This window comes from Choloepus didactylus, chromosome 2, assembly GCF_015220235.1.
Source record: "Choloepus didactylus isolate mChoDid1 chromosome 2, mChoDid1.pri, whole genome shotgun sequence".
NCBI classification, from domain to species: Eukaryota; Metazoa; Chordata; class Mammalia; order Pilosa; family Megalonychidae; genus Choloepus; species Choloepus didactylus.
This window is the reverse complement of record NC_051308.1, coordinates 21,113,173-21,138,812: the sequence shown is the minus strand read 5'-3', so window position 1 is coordinate 21,138,812 and position 25,640 is coordinate 21,113,173. Positions and strand designations below refer to the sequence as shown.

The window sequence follows — 25,640 nt, the reverse complement described above, 5'->3', positions numbered from 1 at the left end:
CTATTCTTTCCCTTCCCTTGCATATACTTTATTATTTAACCAAATAAAATCCATATTACACAGAACCTAATCATGTAACATTAGAGATGGGAATTTTGTTGGAGATATCTTGGAATTTAGCTAAGCAAGTTTCATTCTTTCAATAGCAGAAGGACCTCATCATAAACAGTTTAATTTATAATGTGATCAATTTAACACGGCTCCCCTCTGGACAGTGTTATGAGCAAAGCCCTTAAGTGTTAATGTATTAACCTAAATTTTAAGAATTAGTTGATCAATTAACCATAAAGTAATTTCCTTCCTTTCCTCTCTTGCCTTTGTAAAGCATCAGCAGATTTATGCTATTACAATATTTGCTTTCTATAAATTAACTTTAAAGAAAATTGTTTTGGGTGATTACACAAGTGACATACTTATATTTTACTTGAGACTTACTCTTTGGTATTTCTGTATGTAACACAGATAAAAGTCTAAATGAAATTTAGTAAAAAAAATTTTGTTAAATTTCTGTCTGTTCATAGGATGCTCCTAATAATTAAAACTTTTCATAAGATAAATGTCAACAGATACAGATGTGAATATATACAAATAATGGTAAAGACAAATCAAAACAGTAAATTTATGTCAACTCCCCTATTTTAAAAAATCCTTTCCATCCAGCCACTTCCCCTTGCAATTATAATAGGAATTTAAAAAACATAAGCCCTGCTGACATCCCGGGGAGGTGGCAGAGACATGAGGGAGTGAGGACATTGCACTCCCAGGGGCCTGGGACACCACAACACGAAATACTCACAGCCTTCTTAGTTTCCTTCCCCTAAAATGTCAATAATGAATGTCAAAGACATATTTATATTTTCTCACAGTAAATTTTGAACTAAGTAATGAGAACATGGCACATGTAGCTTAACGAGAACCTGGTATATAAAACCAAAGTCCTAGAAGACTAAACTCCCCCTTACAATTTCTGTATGGTGTCTCCAACATGCCTGTCAATGTGAAATATTTATTTGATTTATTTAGTTACCTCATTGAACAACAATTTGCAAATTAATCTACTTTTTAAAAATCTCTACATTTTATTACTGGCTGTTATTTTAAATACATCTTGCCATAAATCTTATAAGGGAAGATGAACTGGTTGTGATTAATACCAAGTCAGAAGTAATGAGCAAATCTCTGTAGTAGTTTTTGCTATACATTTAATGATAAAGCTGATTTTATGTGTTGGCAACCTAACAGAAGTCATTGTTAATGGAAAAGATGTTGGTAGCTTAGAAAATAACTTTCTTTTGAGTTAATCTTAATCTTTCTGTTGTACTCCAATTAGTGTTATTAATCATTTTTGCTTATTTTAATCAGGGACTTCTACAGAATCCCCCAAATTGAATGAAATGCTTTATTTTCTAAACCCATAGGCAAAAGCAAATAGCACTTCAATAGATTGCGAAGCCAACCAGAGCTTTGCTTTATTCTCTCTTCTGTCCGCCACCCCCCCCGCCAAAAAAAAAGCCTAGAAAATCTAATCTCTCCAATTACGTGCCCTCCTAGTCCCACACTCCACTCCCCCGAACCATCAGATAGGAGCATTAGATTTTTCTCATTTGTTTTAAAATTATTTAAAATTTGGATTTTAATGCATACCCTCTCCAGCCATTTAAAATTCTCTCTTCTTGGCTAAACTGCTATGTAGTGTTGTTGGGTCCTGTTTTAAGTTAGGACTAGAGCAGGCACTAGACGTGGTCGCATTTTAACAAGGCACCTACTGTTCCTTGTTTATTTTTTAACTGAGCTTCATCTCAGGGGAGGAACACTCAGCCCAATTAAAAGATGTAAAAGTAAATAGTAAATGAATCTTTTAGAAAGTCATGGGTAACAAAAGGGCACCACCATTCCCATGGCCCTTATTACCCTCAAATTTCCTGATTTTGACTTCTCAATAACCATTGCTTTTTGTATTTTAAAAATACTTGAGCAAATGACATTTTTTATTGTGCACAGATTATAAAAGTATTTGAATAAAAATGGCACATGTGTTCTGAAGAGAATGGCAACATAATACCAACAGCCCATTAATTCATGTAAGTACTTTTTATAAAAAAGTAACAGATAAAACAGAGTAATTTCTCAGTGTTGTTTTCTTCTAAGCTGTGGGAATGCCATGGATCTTGAAGGTTCTCATGTATGATGATTGCTGGGGGCCATCAACAACTGTAGGCCCTATTGTGTTTAAACCTTCAGCGGTATTTAAGGGAGAGGGCAATTTTATTTTCACAATGACATGAATCCCTTCTGCTCATAGGCTTTGGCCTCCCTCTGAGTCTACAAAATATTTTTCTCAATTCCAGATTCACATATTAAATTAATGTGCAAACATAAACAAGAAAAATCCACCACCAAAACAAAACCTACCTCTCCACAAAACCACCTGCTTTGGGGAAAACAAATGCCCTCTGTTCCATGTCTTTATCCTAAACTTAAAAAAGAACAGATTAACATTCCCCCCTGAACCTGTGGCTGTTTCAGTGTCCAAAGAGGCCAATGAAGGAAGGAGAAGCTCTAGAAGTGCCTGGGGTGGTCTCCACAGCCCCTCTTGGGCCACTCCTCCTCCACCCATCTCCGCAGGACCTTCTCCACATCAGCCCTGTGGTAGAGCCTGCAGAGCTCCATCAGCTGCTCCACAGTCCTCTCACTGTTCCGGAGCAAGAACTCCAAGGTGGGGCTCTGTGGCCTCTGCTCCAGGAAACATAATTCATCATAAGGCATGCCCCATTTGCTCGCAAAATTCCTCCAGTTTTTTACCGTTGGGTGACACGGATCCAGCTTTATCCTGATTACGTCTAGTAAGTCCTGATCATTGAGCAAGTCACTTATGTTGGGGGCCCGGAGCAAGCATAAGGAACAAGTACAATTTTCTTTACAGGATCTGTCCTTGCTTATATCTGCAGGGAGAAACAATATATCCAGCATGTCAACAAGTGGCCTAAAACATGTAGTCAATTCTCACAACCTCAATTGTCCTGCTGAATTGTCAGTGGCATCAGTGTAAATATAACATAGTATATCTTACAGAATGCTCATTTCTGTATGCTATCTACAACAGACAGACAAAATGAGTTGTGTTGCTGGAAGCAGAGTAAGTTTTTGTGAAGCCTGTTTCACTGTCTTTCTAAGGGTCTCTATGTCTTATAGTGTGCACCTGTGAGACCACTGACCCGAGATGAGGGCTCCAGGAAACTGCTCTCTGGATGCAAATAACCAGTCCAGGGGAGTCAGACTCTTACCAGCACCCTGCTGTGCCCTCGGAGTAACCAGCTCATACTTGCATGCACTGCAACCCTTACCCACTTCCAAGTTTCAAGTCAAGCCTGACAGCTTTTTAACACCAAACACAGCAAGTTAGGGTATAAAGGATTGCACAATTCTTTATAAGGTCTTAAAAAAAAAAAAAGAAAGAAACTGGCATATCCACTCCACATGCATATTTGAAAGTGAGTGATAACTGATAATGCCAGAAAACTTGTTTTTAATTTATGGCCACCTTTTCATGCCTTTGCCTTTATCTGTGTTTTCTTCACCCACGGGGCTCCCTTTGAAGCAGTGCCAATGGCCCGAGGTGTGTGCAGTGAGATGGAAACTGGGCTGGCCGAGCGGGAAGCTTTTGAGCTGAGCTCTCACCCTCAAGAGCACCCCATCCCAGTAGAAGGGCAGCATTCTTATATTCTGTCATTTTTAGCCTCATTTGATTAGTAGGAAGCATGTCAGTAGGAGGATGAAGTTAGTAGGCAAGAGGTGTTGGCAAATAATTTATAATAAATTATTAAGCCATGTCTGCAAAATGTGCCAACTTAAGCAACTTAAATTCTGCAACAACCCTGAATCTCATGAGCCCTGAATTCAGATTTTAACAGCCAATGGCTATGTTAGAAGTCACTGGCCTGTCACATTATGGGGAAGGTTATGATGACCTTTACTATGTATAACACTAAATTGAGTCCTGGACTTCTCAATTTAGGAAAGTAAAGAATTTGGCAAGAGGGAGTCACTTTGGTAACCAAAAGATCAAGAGCCAGCAACTTTGAGGCAAATATAAATTAAAAGATAACAAAGCAAGAGCCATGAAAATCGTGCTTATATCCTTCGACCTATGAATATGACTTTTGGGGTCTAGTCTATGAATATAATCTGAAATATGTCTATACATGAAAGTGTTTATAACAGTGTTATTTATATTAGCAAATGTTTAAACAATTTAAATGTCTAAAGTTAGGGGAATAGGAAGGAAATTATTGTATTACTTGATGGAATACTATTTAAATAATCATGCAGACTATGTAGCCACCTAGAAAATGCTTGTGCTGCAACATTAAGTGAAAAATTCAAGATATAAAGAATGTAGGTACTCCATGATTAGAACTATGTGAAATTGTATGTTAGTACTAGGAAAGAAAATGTACAAAAATAACAATAGCTATTATGTTAATATGGTAGGATTATTTTTCTATTTTCCAAACTTTTTCTAGTGGTGTTAGGTGTTATACTTCTGTAATAACTAAAACAATGTATTACATTAATAAACATTTTGTTTAGCTTAGCATAGAGAAGATTTATCAATGGAGCAGTTCTCTTCTTTACCCAACTAAATTTCAACCTTGGAGCTTACCACTTGAATTGGTTTCATTAGTTATTAACTTTTTCCTCCTAATCTTTGACCACCCACCTCAACTGATTCTCTCTCCCTTATCAAAAAATATGTGTAAAGTTCCTCTATCCTAAAAACAACCACCACCTTAAACTACCCTTGCTGAAGCCACTTTCTCTTTCTCTTCTTTCATTCACTGTTAAACTTCTAGAAGGAGAATTCAAAGCCTGCTACCTCCAATTTCTCACCAAGTTCTTAAGCTGCAGCTTCTTTGGCTTCCAGCAGCTTCTGACCCAGCCTTGTTCCTGCCAAACTCCTTGTGGAGACTGGACCCAGTTCCCAGTGCCCCACTGCTGGCCAGAGTCCAGTTCTGACTGGGCAGAAATTCCAGAGGAGGGAAGCTGATCCCCACCTGACTCTGAGGATCACTGTCTGCCTGGACCTCCTGCTGCTGCTAGTGCTCCATTCCATCAGCTCTCCCTTGGATGTGGCTGCCTCTGGAACAGAGCTCAAGACTCTTTTGCCCCTTTGGACACTATATTGCACTGCTGGCTGTGTCCTCCCTGATGATTCCCTCTTACAACCAAGTTGTATATTTCTAGGCACATCTTCAAGTCCTGGCCTCATCCCTTTCCTCAACTGCCTGACATGCTGAGAGCCCAGCCTGTCTCATGGGTGAGTCCTTGCAAATTATAAGGAGGTACCCTCATTCTGCTCTTAGCCCTAAGCTTTCCTCTCTCCATATTCCGCCCCCCCCCCCCCCACCCAGGTGATCTTCTCCACTGCCACAACTGATCAGTCACCTCTACAAGGCCCCCTGTCTTTGCATCTGCAGGACTCAGCACAGCCCTTGGCATAAAGTAAGTGCCTACCCGGTACTTGTTGAGTGATTACGTGAAAGCAGGAGTGAGTGAATAAATGAATGATTGGCCTGTCTACTCTCCTTGGCTCCAGAACTGACTACTTGGAAGCCTCTTCTTGATGTCCAGGTGACAGCACTAACTCAAGGGACACAAAACAGTACTTAAAAAATTTCCCCCATGCATCGAAAATACACCCACTCCCCAGTTTACACTTAGGGTTTCTAAATTCCTTAAAGACTTTTTTACTGAATCCAACCAGTTACCAAATCCCAGCCTTCCATTCACAGCTGTCTGTGCCGCTCTTTCTGCCTTATTTCCCAATGGCTTGTTTAAACACAACCTGTGCTCCAGCCAAATGGGATACTCAATTCCCTGAACAGATAACCTGGCATTTTCTGTTAAAAAGTTTAATTAAACTTTTAAAAAACTGATATAAGTTCAGTGTAGAAAATTTAGAAAATATACACAATTATGGAATGTTGGATAAATTATTGGATATTTAGGTTCTCCCAAATTCTCACAACTATGAAAAACAATGCAATACAGACACCTGTCCATAAATTTTGGACCACATCTTTAATCATCTCATCTGTAACAGGATTATTAGGTCAAAAGACATGAATATCCTAAAGCTATTGATATGTAGGTCCCAAATTGCTGTCTAGAAATAAAGGCCCTTCCAATTTACACTGATAACAGAGTATAAAGATGGTGCGTATCTCACTTCACCTGTGTCAGCACTGATAGTAGTTTCAGAAATCTTTGTTAATTTCCTAGGTTAAAAAATATACCTTACATTTTTCTACTTCCACACCTCTTCTTGTGCTTGCTCTATGATCAGAATGCCTTCCTTCCCTCTCTCGCTGAACTTTATTGAACTTCTCTTCCTCCCCTGTACTTTATCCAACCTATAAAACCACTTCAGATTCACTTCCTTCTATGAAGTCTTCCCTATTCTTACCCAAAATGCTGTCCCACTCAATCTTGACCTCCTTTGGTTTGCATCTCCTGACTCAGCCTCCTAGTGAAATAATCTATGTGGTTTTCTTGCTCCTCATTACACCCTAAATTCCCTAAACAGATCCACATCCCTCTGCAGTGTGTCGAATTAAATGTCTGTGAAATATAGGATTATTTTTCAGCTACATTAAAAATGGTGTATAAGGAAGTAAGACTTTAGGGACAGGTGGAGCAAAAATTTAGTTATTAAAAAAAAAAACTTTTAAATGGTGAGGGTTGTTTCTCACTAAATGAGAGGTATTAAGGGAGATCTGGAATTCCCTTTGCCCTTATTTTAAAGGTAGGGTCAAATTAACAATGCATCAAGTGGAAAAGAGAGCAGGTTACCAAAGAATATGGATAATCCAGTTTTTGTAAAAACAAATGATACAGGCATTTAACTCCATGTAAATCATATATTATATGTAATATATGATTTACATGCACCAGCTTGGAGAAATGTCCAGAAGGATGTAAAACAAAAATGTTAACAAGGGTTGATTCTGGGTAGAGAAAACTCAAGTGATTTTAATTTTCTTTTTGATTATGGGTATTTCCTAAATCTCTATAATCATTTGGCTACATATATACATACACACACACACACACACACACACACACACACACACACACACACACACACACACACACACACACATATATACACATGTACATGCAGAGAGAGAGAGAGTAATGTTTTAGGAAAATAAAGTAGAATTTAAACCTCTAAGTCCAAAACTATATATGTAATAGTACCTGAAGGTCCCTTTCTAGTCCTGTCTTTGTAAGATTCAGTGTTGGCAATGTTTTCTTATTTAGTGTCAAGAAGAGGAATAAGAACACCAGTAAGTTTTCTGTGAAGCTCCTTTAAACCTAGTATATGAGAAGCTTTTATATTACACTGACCATGTATCAGTTTGTTTTCAGATAAATTATGTGCCAAAAGATCTTCTGGTTTATTTTTCTTTTTGTATTTCCAACAGCACAAATGAATTAGAATCTAAATGGACTGCCAACATCAGTGAATTTAAAGCAACCTGTTAAAATCACAAACTATAATTAGCCCTCCAGGGGACTTAAGTGGGAGAAACATTTTTTTTTTCCTATCAAGTTCATTTTGTTCTGCCATACTGAAAAAAAAAAAAAAACCTATCATGTAATATTGCACATGAAAGGATGGGCAGGGTGATGCCCTGAGAAAGAAACAATTGCAGGGGTAGAAATACTTGGGACCAAAGAAATTTTAATCAGAAATGGGAAAAAATGGATTATTATTTGGTGCTTCTGAAAAGATAAGCACAGGATTGCTGTACAGTAGAATACAAAAATTGCTTGCTAAATGAACGAATGAGAACTGTGCTTTCTTCTCAAGAGACAAGATACATTAATATATTATTGCTTGATGAAATTTTAGAACCTGAATAGAGAACTTACTATAAAGGAAAGAGAATGCAGCCTGTGTCTGCTGACAGTAAACAGATATTGATCAAAAACAGATATTGATCAAAAATAGTACAGAATTGGTCTTAAAAAAAGACAAGTCAATTCTTTATTTGGGGAGTAAAGCAGAGAGCTTTTGAAAGAAGTTAATTATGTATAAAAATTCACTTAGATTCTTTAATAATTAAGGTAATCACATGCCATGTTTTGACAATTGTGCATTTTCCACCAATGCAAAGCAAGAATGGAACATAACATTAATTTATGTTGACTTCTTATCTTAGAGACCAAAATCCCAGGAAGATTTGCTTTCTGTAAGTCTAGTTTGAGTGCTGGCTCAGACTAAGGAAGAATTTGGCAGGAGAGTAAGAACCAGGTTTCTTGGTGGTTTTTCATCATTAGAGAGACTGTCATTTATTGACTGATATATACCCAGCACTGAGTCCTTTACATACATAATCCTGAATCATCACGATGATTCTGGATCTGCGTTAGGTGGAGCTCATTAAATACAGTGCTACAACTTCCTAGAGGCTTGCCTTCTCAGGGTATTTTATTTTCTGCCTCAGGGCCTTTGCACCAGCCAGCTTCTCTCCCTGGAGTCCTCTCCCCTCAGATCTGTACACATCTAGCTCCTCTTCATTACTCAGATTTCTATGCATCTACTTAGCTAAAGTGAAACCCTTCCCCTGATAGGCATCCCGTTATCCTGGTTTATTTTCTTCAAGGCACCAACCACCATATGGAATGTCTGACTTATTTATTTTGTGTTTATTGTCTGTCTCTCTCAACTAAATATGAGCTCCAAGAGGAAAGGGACTTTGATGCCACCCACTGTATGACAGACACATAGTAAGTGCTCAATAATATTTGTTGAATACATCAAATGCATGAAGAGTATGAAATAAAGAGATAGTTAAATTAGAAACCTCTGGGCAGCCCATGAAACAATATCTAGAAATTTTCAAATCAACTGAGACCATTTTTAGTGCTGAGTATATGCAAGGCAGAAGAAAGATTACTGGTTGCCATGGAGAAGGAGTACACTGTGGTTCTGTAAAGGTTAATGTCGGGCACCAGCTAACACTGTGCAGCTGTGCAGCCTGGACAGGTTACCGAGTTTGCTAAACCCATTTTCTCACTCTGAATTAATGGGGATAACGACAACCAACCTCACAAAGTTGTCGTGAGATAATCCATTAAAACCCCGTCCTCTAGCACACTGTAAACACACAGCAAAAGAACTTGTTGGGGTGAGAGATAATAACCAACAGTCTTTAAAGCCTTCAGTTCTCAGCCTTGGAGTCAAGCTGGAATCACCTGGGGAAATTTACAAAATACTGACATCTGGGTCTCACCCAGCCCAGATTCTTATTTAATTGGTCTGGGGTGCCAGCAGGACATGGGAAGTTTTCAAAGCTCCCCATGAATTCTAATGTGCAGCCAAGGTTGGGAACCCTACTGCCTTAAAGACTTCTAAGAAGGACTTTGTCAGAAGGGCTTGCCAACATGGAGCACAGCTACTTAGAATTTCATTTAGAAATTGGATTGGGGAATTGAGAGATACCATGTTTGTTTGGTGATGAAGAGTCTGGGAATTGTTTCCTCACTCTAGAAGTAGATGAATGGATTTTCCTACAGGGCATTGTTCTCTCGTACCCTTATTACAACTTGTCATTTCTCTCACACACCCTTCAAAGGGGGAAGAAAATGACTTATACTCTAAAGAAGTAGGCAGGAATCAAGTATGTTCATCAAAAAGGTATGTCTGTGTCACTTAAAACAATTGTAAGAAAGAGTTAATGTCCAATGGCGCCGTATCTAACTCTTGAATTTGGGGCTGGCAGGTTATAAAATACCTGTCAATTAACAGTTAATTTTGAATTTGGAACAAGCTTCAAAATTCACAAAGGTCATTATTAGTTGGGCCTAGAAAATGACTCCAGTCAGGATGTTGGCAGTGGATCACAGATTGCCTTAATATGTCTGCCTGCAGGTGAGGTGTTGTTTTATCTTGCACACTGGCTTTTTGAGAACTACTACCATGTGGGAGTTTCCTTCCAGTACACTCTAGTACAACCGTTAGCCCTCAAATAGTTTATAATGATATTTCCCAGGATAACCAGGTATTAAGTTAGCTCAAAACAATCAAACAGTAAGCCTTTCAAATTGGCAGCTTGAGAGATAGCAAAGTATTGAGGTTATGAAATAAAACAATTCTATCCCAGGTGTCCATAAATTATCAGATTTGGAGCCTGCATAACACCGAGTGTCAAAGTAGACTCAAATACTTCTGTAGTTGTATTTATTAAGGGTGTAAATTCATGCTTATTTCTGTGGTTTCCAATGTGGTCGGAAATAAATATTCTTAAAATGTCAGTTTATGACTGATAAATCACTGGGATACACATACGCCACATTATTCATCAAATGTAGCTCATATGCTTTGAGCTAGAAAGTGAGGAAGAACTACTTTTATCTACTAAGAAGCAGATCCAAGGGCTTTGAGTGGGTGCTTGATCCCTTAACCCAAGGGAAGCAACATGATTTCATTTTTCTCACTTTAAAACATCCTTTTATGAAGACGTCAGTTTGGAGGCAGCACTTTGGAGTCTGAAAAATTGGGTGGATTTAGGTAAGTAAATCATTTTAGGCCTTAATTTTATCATCAAAAAAAAGTGCAGTGCTTTCTATTATCTACTTCTTGTAGAGGATACATGAAAAAAAGAATTAAACTCTTATGTAAAAAAGGACCTGGCATGGTAGAATTTTATATGAATTTGAACCATGGGGTTCTGAAATAATGTGACACAAAGATATTAAAGTCTCACTTTATGTGCCAAATTTGAAAAAAATAAAAATCCTATTTTACATTCATTTCTTTGGAGAAGTAAGTTCTAGATTATACAAATTTTGGATTTTGTGTGGTCTTCAGAAACTCATTATCTTAAAAATAGCAACTGCTTCCACAGAACAGGTACAGAAAATGCCAAGTTCCATGTCATCTCTGCCGTCACTATGAGGTATACAAGAAGCAGAGTTTTTCTTAAATTACTTGAGTTTCTAAACATAAGAGTAAAGCTTCAATTTATTGGTTACATTGGGGAAATGAGGTCTTCCAATTTCATGGATTTTTGAATAACTGAGCCTTACTCCTTTAGTGCCCAAACATTTTCATTTTGTATAAAAACACTGTAAAACTTCATGTCTTCTTTAACAAGGTAGAGGGAACATAATTTATTTAGTTTAACTGCTGTGGTTTTTAGTCCAGGGCATCACTGTGACTGTGTTTTACTTTTTTGTGCCCTACCCGCAGGGATGATTGCTTCTATATTCAAGGGCTCCACCGAGGGGGCTTTGCTTTCCTAGTGGTGGCTAATTCTGAATTGTATTCTTTCTCTTTATTACAAACTGTTAGCTGTCATTTCTGCAGTCTTTGTCCCCCCTTCCTTAGTCAAGCCTTCCTCCCTTCCCATATTGCTTATTTTACTCAGCTGTAGATTGGATAACAGACAGCAAAGGTTTTCAAATTCCCCGAGTTAAACGGAAGCCAGGCTCTGACTCAAGGCCTGAGTGCCTCATCCGTGGACTATGTGGACGCTTTTGTGAAAGGTGTTTCAGGGGCTCAGAGACTGACTTTTTGGTGGGCTGGGGACTGGGCAGGTTTGGGCTTTGGCTTTGTTCCAGCTGAAGTTGGAAGTCTGAGCTAAGATGGTGCAGTATTACCACGCTGTGTTCACAAGAGGCAGCCTGGTGTGGGTGCTGGGCTCTGGGCCACCGGACCTCGAGTCCCATTGACTCCCTGTGTGACCCAGCGTGGGCCACTTAACCTCTCGCTGCCTCGGGCACTGCACCCATGCAATGAAGAAAATGGTAGGACTTATGCACAGAGTTGTCCTCAGGATTAGGTGAGCTACGTTAGTAAACTGCTTAGAAGAGTGCTGGTACACAGTAAGTGCTAAATTAATATTTCTAAAATAAAACATAAATCTTAAGTTGCTACCCTCATTCAAAGACAAAAACATTTGCTTTTGTCAGTTGTTCAAAACTGAACAACTGTTCAAAGCAGTTGAACAAAGCCATTAACCCAATGTTTCTCATTTGTTTTGTTTATAGAAACAGAACAAAACAAAACAAAACAAAAACCTCCCTACCCCTCTATGTGGCAGGCTACTTGGAGCTAAAGATATAACTTAGCACCATTTCTGCTCTGGAGAATGGCCCAAGGGCAGGTCCACAATGTACCAAAATACTATGGGCTATCACTGTGAAATATTTATTTCTGGGAGGGTTTATTGATATTCCTAATCAAGTTTCTTTATTCATTTTTATTTTAGCTAAGATTTCAGATTAATGTGTGGGGTGTTAGTCCTTTAAAGGTTAAAATACAGGTTTTTTTTTTTTTAATTATTATTATAAAAGAACACATTGTTGTCACAGAAATTCTGAAAATTCAGATGAGCATATGCCAAAAATAAAAATTAATGCTCTCCTCACCTACACTAATCATGGTCAAAATTTTGGATATTATTCTGGTAATTTCACCATGCATGTATGCATATTTGCCTATATCTGATCATTTGTTACATATACATTTGCATATATTGATTAAAATTTTTTTCTAGATTTTTCTGATACCTGTTCACGTTAGAAATTTTAGAAATATAGAATAGTAGAAAAAAATAAAAATTGCTTTTGCTTTCTCCAACCCTACATCCTTCAGTTAGGTACTTCTAATTTGAGCCTCTGTCAGCTGCAGCCTTGGTAGAAGAGGAATTCCTCATTAGCCAGTAGCCCAGGCCTCTGGTCAGGGTGGGATGTGGTCCAAGGAAGGTGAGTGTTCCAATGGGGTATGTGCTATGGAACCCTGGACATTAGGCCTGTCCCAGAACTCTAACTTCTGTCTCCCAGAACTGTACTTTTGCCTTATGACCTCCTTAGAGATCCCTGTGTACAGTGGGTCTTTAATAAATAAAAATCTGTTGAATGAAAAATAAAGTCACCTAGAATCTCACCACCCTGAGATAATTGCTGTTCACATATTTGGGTATTTTCTTATCATGATTTCTAAGGAAAAAAAAAAGTTGAGTATACACTGCATGTTCTGATTTTCAAACTGTTTACCTTTACACGGTCTGGGTTTGATGGCAGATTGCAGCTGCTCCTGAGAGTTTTATTGATCAACCCCCCACTCCACTCAAAAAGAAACAACCAAAACTCTGATGACTCTGATCATTCAATATATATTTTAAAAAATGTAGAAAATGTTGGTGGGGTTTTAATTTTTTAAAAATTATCATTTTGGTTATGTAGCTTGTTTTAATCCTCACTCCATATTCCCCCATGATTATATTAACAAGACATCTAAAATTACCAAAATTTCTGTCTTATGATAAAAATTGGCAGTGGGGAGCAAGCTTTCATGTTTCTTTGGTTAAATTCAATAAAAGCAGGAAAAGGCACGGGGATGTTAGATATGGCCTAATGTCAGGATGTGCTCCATTGGCTACCGATGTGCCCAGAGACAGAGAGAGGGAACTGAGATGGATGGTGGACAAGCTGATTTGATTTGCCTAATCCCAGGGGGAGTGGCTCTCACCCACCATCCATCCTTCCCTGCCAAGGCTGTGGCTCTCAGATGCAAAGGGAGGGTCTGCTCCTTTGTGACCTGCTGGGCCCCTCACAAGCAAAGTAAGGTTAGCTCAGAGAAAGTACTCTTTGAAGACTTTTGTGGAGTCTCATTAGATATAGATTTCCTTGCTTTTTACCATGACATACTACATGTTCCATACTACAAATTTTTTTTTATTAAATTCAGTTTTATTGAAATACATTCACACACCATACAATCATCCATGATATACAATCCACTGTCCACAGTATGATAACATAGTTATGCATTCATCACCACAATCTATCTCTGAACATTTTCCTTACATCAGAAAGAACCAGAACAAGAATAAAAAATAAAAGTGAAAAAAGAACACCCAAATCATCTCCCCATCCCACCCCGTTTGTCCTTTAGTTTTTATCCCCATTCCTCCACTCATCCATACACTAGATAAAGGGGGTGTGATCCACAAGGTCTTCAGAATCACACTGTCACCCCTTGTAATCTACATTATTATATAATTGTCTTCAGGAGTCCAGACTGCTGGGTTGGAGTTTGGTAGTTTCAGGTATTTACTTCTAGCTATTCCAATACATTAAAGCCTAAGAGGTGTTATCTATATAGTGCATAAGAATGTCCACCAGAGTGACCTCTCGACTCCATTTGGAATCTCTCAGCCACTGAAACTATTTTCGTCTCATTTTGCATCCCCCTTTTGGTCAAGAAGATACTCTCAGTCCCACGATGCCGGGTCCACATTCATCCCCTGGGAGTCATACTCTGCGTTGCCAGGGAGATTTACACCCCTGGGAGTCATGGTCCCACGTAGGGGGGAGGGCAGCGAGTTCACCTGTCGAGATGGCTCAGTTAGAGAGAGAGAGGGCCACATCTGAGCAACAAAGAGGTACTCAGGGGGAGACTCTTAGGCACCATTACATACAACTTTAGACTCTCCTTTGTGGTAATGAGCTTCATAAGGGCAAGTCCCATGCTCAAGGGCTCAGCACATCAAACCGCCAGTCCCAATGTTTGTGACAACATCAACACCAGTCCAGGTGAGGATGTCCAACACATCCGCACCTTCCCCCAGATCCTCGGGGCTGGGGAGGGGGAGGCTGTAAATATATTTTTTATTATCTGTCCAAATTACTCTGGGATGTGTCACTATTTCACTCCAGCCTATACTAACCTACCGTATCTCACTTCCTATTCAAAGTTCCATGCAATTGTGGTGTTTGAAAAAATCGACTGTAGAGTTGTACCGTTTAGAAAATTTAGATCCTGTACCAAATAGATATCTATTCCCTTGGTCTCATATGAAAGTTGAAGTTTTAAAACACAATCAGTTTCAACCTTTACCCTTTGGCCTGGCTTGCCCTGGTCTTAACCAGACCTGCTTCATTCATATCACTAATTGAAGTCTGGGCTCTTTTTCAGCTTTTTTTTTGACAGTGGCTGTCCATACTACAGATTTTTAAAGCTAATGATAAACACATTCTCAAATTCTCTTTCTCATTGAAGCCCAGATCTCATTAGAGTCAAAATCATTTACCTGAAAGTGTATCTTCAGTACTGTCTGGAAAGCCATGTTCTTCTCCCTAAAAACCAACAAAACAAAACAAAACAACCTTCATTAAAATCATACCTGTATGAGAATAGAAATATTACCAATTTAATTAAATTTCCACCAAAATCTATGGAAGATATGGATGTTAGGAATGGAATTTTAATGGGTCATGAACTGTGTCTCTCCATCTAGAATATAAGCTCCATGAGGGCAGGGCTTTTGTCTGTTTGCTCACAGTGCTGTGTCCCAATGCCAAGAATAGTGCCAGGTACACAGTAGGCACTCAATAAATACTTGTTAAATGAATTAGTGTCCCTATTTTAAAAATGTATCCACAGAGGAACCTAAGATGGTGGCTAGGAGAGATGGCAAAAAAAACACCTCTATGAAAAATACTAAACAGAGGCCAGAAAGTGACCCAGAACACCAGTTCCAGTGATGCACCAGCTGGACAGGGTCTGCTAAATCCACAGGGACCGTGCACTTGGTGAAACCAGGAGTCTGTGTTCTGAAATGAGTGAGTAAGCCAGCTGAATGTCCGGCAGCCAGGCTGCAGTGTGGGGAAACTGTGGGTTGGCGTTTGGAGGTGGACTACTTCTTTTTTAAAAAAACCCAAAAGTGGCTGCAGATATGGCACCGAGAACCACACAGTGAAGCACAGCAGGAAAGGGCTGAGCGAACACCTCAGTATCTGGCATGGAAGATAGCCTTTTGTGCACCCACTGCTAGTCGTCTCGGAGCAAGGAGGGCAGAGGGGAGCCAAAAGGGGACAAAAAACACGCACCTTACAGCCGTCTCCCCGGCGGGCTGGGAATGCTCTTGCCCGGCACTGGAGCTACAGCTCAGAGCCGCGCCAAGGGAGCCAGTGTGACGGGAAGTGTTTCTGGCAACACGTGCACACGCCACAATATCAGGGGTAGACAATAGCCTTTTGCGCACCCACAGCTAATTTTCCCAGAGCTGGGAAGGCGGAGCTGTGTGAAAAGGGGGAAATTAACATGCCCCATTCAGCCATCTTTACAGCAGGCTGGGAATGCCCCTGCACGGCCCGGCGGCCCAGGCCTTTCCTTGAGAGACGGCATGCACTTGTGACGTAGCACAGCCTTCCCTCAGCAAAGGCTGTAGAAGGGCATGGCTGGGAAGAGGAACCCACCTGAAATCCCAGGGACCCTACACCAATACCAAGGACTTGTGGGTCAGCGGCAGAGACAATCTGTGACAAGACTGAAATGAAGGTTTAAGACTCTTGCAACAGCCTTAAATCTCCAGGAACACCTGGGAGGTTTGATTATTAAAGCTGCCCTGCCCCCCTAACCACTCAGACAAATGCCCCACATTCAGGGCGGACAGCACCAACACCATACCCAAACTTGGTGCACCAATTGGACCCCACAAGAACCAGACCCCCACACACCACAAAGACAAAGTTGGGGAGAACTGACTTCAGGGGAATAGGTGACTCACGGTTAGTTAGAGAAAGTGTACACCACCAAGCTGTAGATCTGACAAATGAGAGATTGGTGACTGAATAATCCTTCATATCCTAAAAGAACCCTATCAAGTAAAGCAAATGGCAAGAGTCCAAAAACAACATAAAATTTTAAAGCATATGAAAAACCAGATGATATGGATAACCCAAACCCAAACATCGAAATCAAAAGATCAGAGGAGACATAGTATATGGAGCAATTAATCAAAGAACTAAAGACAAACAATGAGAGCATGGCACAGGATATAAAGGACATGAAGAAGACCTTAGAAGAGCATAAAGAAGAAATTGCAAGAGTAAATAAAAAAAAATAGATGATCTTATGGAAAGAAAAGAAACTGTTGACCAAATTAAAAAGATTCTGGATACTCATAGTACAAGACTAGAGGAAGCTGAACAATGACTCAGCAACCTCGAGAACCACAGAATGGAAAATGAAAGAACAAAAGAAAGAATGGGGAAAAAATTTGGAAAAATTGAAATGGATCTCAAGGATATGATAGATAAAATAAAACATCCAAATTTAAGACTCATTGGTGTCTCAGAAGGGGAAGAGAAGGGTAAAGGTCTAGAAAGAGTATTCAAAGAAATTGTTGGGGAAAACTTCCCAAACCTTCTACACGATATAAATACACAAAGCATAAATGCCCAGCGAACTCCAAACAGAATAAATCCAAATAAACCCACTCCAAGACATATTCTGATCAGACTATCAAATACTGAAGAGAAGGAGCAAGTTCTGAAAGCAGCAAGAGAAAAGCAATTCATCACATACAAAGGAAACAATGTAAGACTAAGCAGTGACTACTCAGCAGCACCATGGAGGTGAGAAGGAAGTGGCATGACATATTTAAAATACTGAGAGAGAAAAATTTCCAACCAAGAATACTTTATCCAGCAAAACTCTCCTTCAAATTTGAGGGAGAGCTTAAATTTTTCACAGACAGACAAATGCTGACGGATTTTGCTAATAAAAGACCTGCCCTACTTCAGATACTAAAGGGAGCCTTACCAACAGAGAAACAAAGAAAGGAGAGGGAGAGATAGAGAAATTTAACAGACATATATAGAACATTACATCTCAAATCACCAGGATACACATTCTTCTCTAGTGATCATGGAACTTTCTCCAGAATAGACCATAGGCTGGGACATAAAACAAGCCTCAATAAATTTTAAAAAAATTGAAATTATTCAAAGCACATTCTCTGACCACAATGGAATACAAATAGAAGTCAATAATCATCAGAGACTTAGAAAATTCACAAACACCTGAAGGTTAAAAATCAGGGGGAGATGAAAACATTCCCAGATAATCAAAAGCTAAGGGACTTCATCACCAGTAGATCAGTCCTATAAGAAATGCTAAAGGGAATTGTACAGGCTGAAAGGAAGGGACACTAAACAATTGACTGAAACCACATGAAGAAATAAAGATTTCCAGTAAAAATCACATGGTAAATATAAATACCAATACTACTGTATTTTTGATTTGTAACTCCACTATTTACTTCCTACAGGATCTAAAATACATAAAGTGATAAATCAGTGGTTTTGGACTCAATGTAAAATATGTAATTTTTGATGAGAACTACATAAAGGTGGGGGAATGGAGGAGTATAGGAACATACTTTATGTGTCCTATTGAAGTTAAGTTGGTATCAAAGAAAACAAGATTATGTTATAGACTTAAGTTGTTAAATTTAAGCCCCACGGTAAACACAAAGAAAGTATCAGAGAATATGATCTCAGAGATGAAAAGTAGAGTATGGTTTACAAGAAGTGGGGGAAGGGGCAATGGGAGTTAATAAGAAATGAGTGTAGGGTTTCTGTTTGGGGTGATGGGAAATTTCTAGTAATGGGTGGTGGGAAAGGTGTGTGTGTTTTTAAGTGTTTTCAATTAAGTCAGCAGAGGAGACCAGTCCCAATATTCATTTGTTCATTGTTAGCTTCACTTTTATAGAACTAAAATCTCTTTCAGCACCTGATGTCTCTTCCTCCATCCTTGAAATTGCAGAAGTACTAGACTTGGAGCAAAAGACTTGGGTTTTAGTCCCAGCTACACTAGTAACTTTAGGCAAATTGCTTACCAATTCTGGGTCTTATTTGGGCATTGGATAAACTCACCTCTAAGGTGCTTTTACATTCTCAGGTCTCTGAGTTTCACCTTAAAAAATGCTAACTCCCTGCTTTCAATGTATTTTAAACAGTCTTTTTCTCTTAATCACCTGAAAAGCCTTTCTTTCTCCTCTTTGCATGCTCATAAAATCCCATGTCTCAGCAGGGTCTACACATTTGCCTAATCATAGCCTAATTTTTTTTTTCTACACAAGAAGCAATTCCCATGTCTTAGCAGTCATATTTTTCTCCCTAACTAATCTAAATATTTTTTCCTTCTCTTTGAATCCCCTCCCTGGCTACAGTCTTTACTGGAAGGAAAAAACAAGCTGCTCACCATAATTCATACAAATTTGTTTCATTTACTTGAAGTCGTACTTTCCTCTCACATTTCCTTCACTCAGGGGTGTGTGTGTGTGTGTGTGTGTGTGTGTGTGTGTGTGTGTGTGTGTGTGTGTGTGTGTGTGTCTGTATGAGAGAGAAAGTTTGTAAGAGTTTTAAGAAATCTCTGAAAGAACAAAAATCTTCTTTCCATGCAACCTTTTACTTTTACAAGGCTAAAGACAGAAGCTGCAAGATATTAGGAACACTATTCACCATTCACCAGGTCATGTAGAGACCTGCCTTTTCACATCTGCAAAACTCCAGCAGGACAGGGCAGGTGTGCTCTTTTATCAACAGAGTCATGGTTCTGCTGAGTTGGAAACTAGTGCTGAGCAAACAAACAGGAACTTCAGGTCATGTGAAGGGACACAAATGTTAGAACTTGACAAATTTTGTGGAAAGAATGAGGTCCTGGCTAAAACATGAACTTACCTATTACATTATTACATTACATGGCATATTTGATTTAATTTCTCATAATCTAGATAAAATTTCACCAAAGTCAATATCTGGCCAGAATCATCACTGTGATAGAGACAGGGAACATGACTCAGAATTACTTGTGAAAGTTGATGAAGGGAGAATTTAGATTCATATCTACAATCTTTATTCTTGGCTCTGACTATTATATTATGCTACTTTTTAGGTTAGTTTTCCAAGAATAAAATCTGAAAAGACTAATGCTTGTGGTTTTTATCATCTTTCTTAAACCACATTCTTGCATTTATTCAACAACTATTTAAATTGAGCCAGCTAAGATCTACAAGCCTCCAGTTGGAGCCATTGTATAGGAAGATAAAAAACCTGAGTTCTTGACCTCACGGCAGATGCAAAGAAATAACTAAAATACAAGGCAGAAGACTGCGTGCTCCATCAGGGAGATACAAAAGATCAGAAGGGAGAGGATTCTTCTGATGAAAAACATCCTAGGAGATTCCTTCAAGACAGAAAAGTTTGAGATGGGCTTTGCAGATGATTGGACAGTGAAGACTTGGGAAGAGGGGCATTTAGCCACAGGTCTTTGCGAGTAGACAGGAAAAACATGGGGAACCTGTGGTAAGTAACAGGGCATTCTTAAGCAAAGGCCACGAGAGGGGAGATAAGACTGGAAAAAATGGACTGAGACCACACTGAGGCCAGAAAACCTGTCTAAAGATCTGGTCTTTATTTGGGAGACAATGTGAAGTCACTAAAGGGCTCTTGTCAGAAGCAGGGCACAAGTAGAACTGCTGGGAGCTCAGCAGGTAATAGTCACTTGGCAGTAGTGTATACAACAGACTGGGTAGTGGGGAGAGCCTCAAGGCATGGTGACCAGGGGGGAAACCATGACTGACTCATAGGCAAGGATTAATGAGAAGCCAAATCACTTACCCAGAGAGGAGGGCATAATGCAAGAGCTACTGTAGAGATAGAATCATTAGGGGACTAGTGAAAAGAGTTTCAGTGGAGAGCAAGGTATAAAGAGATGGTAGATAAGACAATGATGTCAAACTCAAAGACCACGAGTTTAAGATGCCCATGGACAAGTGGTGGTGTCCAGGGAGAGTTGAAAACATGGTGCTTGGGAAAGGCCAGGACAGGACATATAAATATGGATGTTGAAGTCATTATGGAAGAAGAAATTGACAATGGAGAGCAAGATGTGGGGACTACAACCTTGAGGAACACCTGAATACCTACTTGACAGTGGCAAGGGAAGGAGTGAGGAAGGAAAGCAGAGCAGGGGTTCACAGAGAAGAGGGAAGAAAGGCAGGTGGCTACAGCTTCAAAAGTTGCACAAAGGTCATGGAATCTGAGGGCCAAGTAAAGACAAGATTTGGTAATGAGGAATGAGTAGTAATTTTGGAAAGTTCTAGTAGAATGGTTAAAAGCTAGAGTTTTAAGGTTGGTAGTGAAGGTGGAGTCTTTTTTTTTTGAGAACACATATGTGGTCATATGTGCCTGGATGCTACATTCCCCATCCCATTTATCTGCTTATTTTCCTTTTATTTTTGAGGTGTTGGCTTAGATGTCACTCTCTCTAGGAAGACTTTTCAAAACCGAAATGTGCCTGAGGGTATCTCTGTCATCTCCTGTGTGTGCCGCCCCGAGGGAGTGCTTGAGATGCTGGGTGTAGAGGGTTGGAGACTCTCTCCTCTGCACCAGACTATAGACCACGAGGCTAGGACCTTGTCTGTGTTGTACCACAGTGAGTAGGGCGTGCCTGAGACAGAGTTAGCACCAAATATCTGCTGAAGAAAGGGAAGGAGAGAGGGAGGAAAAGAAGACTTCAACATAGAAGGGAGTGTCTGCTTTCTCCAAGCCAGTGGATGGATCACATTCTTCACGGTGCTTTTCCTTTCCCCTTCCCTCATTCCCTTTGACCCTGTTTGGTCCCCAGTTCTGTGGTCTCCATCCCCTCAAATTCCCTTCTGGTTTCCCCTGTATTCCTGTCCACTTAGTCACTGTCAAGCGTCTTAGTAATCTGCTTAAGAACACCCTAGAACTGTCTGTCAGTTGAGGATTTGTGCCAGTCCTTAACTCTACATAAACTCCACTCTGCCAGTTTTGCTCAAAACTGATGAGTGCTGCTGGGGAAAAAGAAACTACAAATATCTCACATTCGTGCTACCTGGTCCCAGCAGCTCTTTGGTAATTCTTGGATTCCCCTCTAATTGTCATCCTGAGGTCCCTGTGGTCTTATTCCAAACCTTTTCCACTCTGCTGATGGCCCTGTACCTATCCCTGCTCCCTCAGTCTCCGAGGTGTGGGCAAATGTAGTCCTCACCTCCCTCTAGATGTCTCTGGATTTGCTCCTATCATTTTCCTTCTTCATGTTCATCTCTGAAGAAATGGTGTCTTTTCATCTTCAAGTCCCATCCCTTGCCTCCTCCAAGCCCTTGCTTCTTCAATTATCATCCTATGCAGACCTTTTTTATGGCACTTACCTCGGTGCCCTGTGAAGAGTGGAGCTAGTGCCTTATTCTCTTGTGTAGCCCTGGCACTGAGCTCAGATGCTTTGTTAGAAATATGTCACTTCAATTAACTGAAATCAGAGTTATTGCAAAGTGGTCTCTTAAAATAACAGGATACTTGGAGGTTGGCCTGAGACCTGCCTCCATGACGAGATCAGCTCTGAGGAATGGCCTGAGATGGGCTTGCAGACAGAAGTCCAGCTCATGGACAAGGCACAGGAGGCAAAGGATGCGGCAAGTTCTGTGATGGCTTCAGCAGCAATGGGTGCAGGAATTTCCAGGAGGAGTTTGAGGGCTCCACTCGGATACTCAGAGGGGTAGACCAGGCCAGTAGGGAATGTGGGCAAGTGACACTTAGCATCCAGCAGAATATCACCCAGGGCCTATGGCAATCCTCAAAAGGAGGCTAGGAGTGGGTCTAGGAACTGGAGTCCATGGGGCTAGGGGGCTGTGACTTGGGCATGGAGGCCCAGCCCTGTGGCATCACTGGGCCACTAGATCCGAGCTGAGAAATGGAATAGGGTTCAGCAGCACAAGATGAGGAGCTCTCTCTTCTTTAAAAAATAATTTAGTAAATGGTTTTGAAAATATGATTTTAAACACCTGAGTGTATTTTGCTAACAGGGTTTATATAGCATGCATTTAGACAGTTCAGAAACTTTGTCACTTCACACAGCCAGTGGAACTCAAGCAGCTTTCAGTGATATGAATTTTCAAGGCAGTCCCAGTTTCTATATAATTCTTCTGAATATGTTTAATGACTATCCACTTCTAAACATTAGTATTAGACTGTGAATCTCCTGTTGGGTTTTCCCAAAAAGCCAACTGACACGTAGTTTTGTTTTGTTTTTTTTTTCCCCTGCAAATTAATTAATTATTATTATAATAGCTGTTGGTATTTATCCAGTTTTTAATTTATATTTGCTCTTTATTGAAGTATCCTATACTTCATATCCGTTTATTCAAAAGTATGTTCCAGAAATGGCTTTAAAAATGTATTTAATTTAGGATGCATTTATTGAGCACCCAAAAGTGTAAGAGACCCTACTAGGCACTGGAATATATAGACAAAGGAGAAATGTCCCTGCTGCCTCCAGGTTTTAATCCAGTAGTGGGACAAAGACAAGTACATGAATATTGATACCACAAGGAATAATGTATTAAAAAGGCACAAAAAGAATGCCAGGGGAGCACAGAGGTGGGTGAGAATTCAAGGGAGACCTCAGGGAACAGGGAAAGTTTCACTGAAGATGAAATACCCAAATAAGGAAGAATGGAAATTTAAAATGAATAATCCTGTGTTTTGTGACGATTAGAGCAAACCTGTGGGTTTGTATACATTTAATTCCTTCTTCTCTTTGGTGAGTTTTCTATCCAATTACAAGGGAGATTTGCTACTTCTGGAGTTGAAATGCGGGTCAAAAACTATAGTAGCCGTTCCTGTGGCTTTGAGGCTGGCATGCTCAAGTGTAATTTCATACCTTTGCTATGGTTTCAAAGATGAAAGATGGAGGGGTTTTCCCTTTGTGTATGAAGTATGGTTGATTATTGTTAAGAAATATCACAAAGCACTTTACAGAGGATTATGGTTTATACATGCAAATACAAGTAGACTATGAGAATATGTATATTACAGAGAGGCAAGGCATGTTTTGCTTGTATTTATTCCATTCACTGACACAGGGCCACAGGATAAATGATGCCAGAGTACAGACTAATCCAAAGTTGTTTGATGAGGAAGTTTATTAATAAATTCCTCAAATCTCCTGTGATGCCTATTTACATGTTAACTGAAGGAAGCCCACTTGATTTCAAGTGTTAATATATGAGAAGTTTACTGAGCCTAGATTCCAGTCTAAATTTTTGGATGACTTACTACATTTTTTTTCATTTGAAAAAATACTGAAAATAGACACAAAAAAGTAAAAATTACTCAAAATCATACTGTTTAAAAAATGTGAAAACCCTTTACCTCAATCCCATTTCACTTCTTAGTGGTAACTATTGATTTCTTAGCAGTAACTATTGATTACAATCTGGGCACATCCTTCCAGATTCCTTAGTTATAGCCATACTCACGACCTGTGTATGTGTATATGCGTGTGTGTATGCACCAAAAAAAAATGCAACATATTGGTCTACAACTTGCTGTATTTGTGTAACAATAGATCATGGACGTCTTTTAATGTCAGCGATCTTTTTTTAAAAATAGTTCCATAGTATTACATAGTGTTGCTCTATCACAAATTATTCAACCAATTCCTATTAGTAGGCATGTGAGTTATCTGCAACTCTTCTATTTCAAACACCACACTGTATATCTTACACTCTGCTATTATTTATATAGGATTGAGTCCTTAAAGTGGGATTGCTAGATCAGGGAGTAATAGATGCTGCTAATTGGCACACAAGGACAGAAACTACCTTAGCAAGCAGCTCTCCTGAAAGAGGTATTAAGTGGGCTGTAAGTGAAGCCTGCAGGGACTAACACTTTAGAAATAAAAGGAGGAGTGGAGATGGAGAGTTAAACTTTGCAGAGGGCGTGAAGAAAGAAAAAGAAAGAAAAGAGAAAAGACCGTGGTCAGAGAGGAGAACTTCAGAACCTGGGGCCTGGAGGTGGAGAGTTTGTCCTGAGTGATAATGTGATCATTCCCATGGGTGGGTAAGTTCAGTGGGGAGGAAGGTCATTGGAAGATCACAATTCAGGTTTGCTAAAGTATACCTAAGAGAAGCAGAATAACACAACTTGAGGAAGTTAAGAATCAGTGGGAGTGCTGGAGAGGATGTGGAGAAACTGGAACTCTTATTTGTTGGTGGGACTGTATAATGGTTCAGCCACTCTGGAAGTCAGTCTGGCGGTTCCTTAGAAAACTACATATAGAGTTACCCTTCGAGCTAGCAATTGCACTTCTCGGTATATACCCGGAAGATCGGAAAGCAGTGACACGAACAGATATCTGCACGCCAATGTTCATAGCAACATTATTCACAATTGCCAAGAGATGGAAACAACCCAAATGTCCTTCAACAGATAAGTGGATAAATAAAATGTGATATATACACACGATACAATACTATGCAGCAGTAAGAAGGAACGATGTCATGAAACATATGACAACGTGGATGAATCTTGAAGACAATGCTGAGCGAAATAAGCCAGGCACAAAAAAAAGAAATATCATATGCTACCACTAATATGAACATTGAAAAAATGTAAAATAAATGGTTTATAATGTAGAATGTAGGGGAACTAGCAATAGAGAGCAATTAATGAAGGGGGAACAATAACCCAATAAGAACAGATAAGCTATCATGGGTAAATTTAACATTCTGGGAATCCCCAGGAATGACTATGGTTTGTTAATTTCTGGTGAGTATGGTAGGAACAAATTCACAGAAATGTTGCTATAGTAGGTTATTTTCTTGGGGTAGAGTAGGAACATGTTGGAAGTAAAGTAGTTATATTAGGTTAGTTGTCTTTTTCTTACTGCCTTGTTATAGTTTGGAATGTTTTTTCATTGTATGTTTAAAAAAAATTTTTTTTTGATTATAGTTAATAGTTAATTAAAAAAA

General features: G+C 39.5%; 1 protein-coding gene and 1 long non-coding RNA gene across 3 annotated transcripts in view; one reads left to right on the top strand and one right to left on the bottom strand.

Annotated features, from left to right (window-relative positions):
- Positions 1 to 1,989: 1,989 nt before the first annotated feature.
- EDARADD (EDAR associated death domain) overlaps positions 1,990 to 25,640 on the bottom strand; it is a 73,227-nt gene continuing 49,576 nt past the window's right edge. For both annotated transcript variants that reach the window (XM_037821739.1, XM_037821743.1), the window contains exons 5-6: positions 15,108 to 15,153; positions 1,990 to 2,942 (exon numbers count right to left, since the gene is read on the bottom strand). In XM_037821739.1, the coding sequence (XP_037677667.1) occupies positions 2,560 to 2,942; positions 15,108 to 15,153 (429 nt within the window). In that variant the 3' untranslated portion in view covers positions 1,990 to 2,559. The remainder of the gene's footprint in view (positions 2,943 to 15,107; positions 15,154 to 25,640) is intronic.
- The window catches only part of LOC119523002, an 85,326-nt gene continuing 64,505 nt past the window's right edge, over positions 4,820 to 25,640 (top strand). Inside the window, exons 1-2 of the long non-coding RNA XR_005214582.1 lie at positions 4,820 to 5,317; positions 5,412 to 5,502. This is a non-coding gene — a long non-coding RNA (uncharacterized LOC119523002). The remainder of the gene's footprint in view (positions 5,318 to 5,411; positions 5,503 to 25,640) is intronic.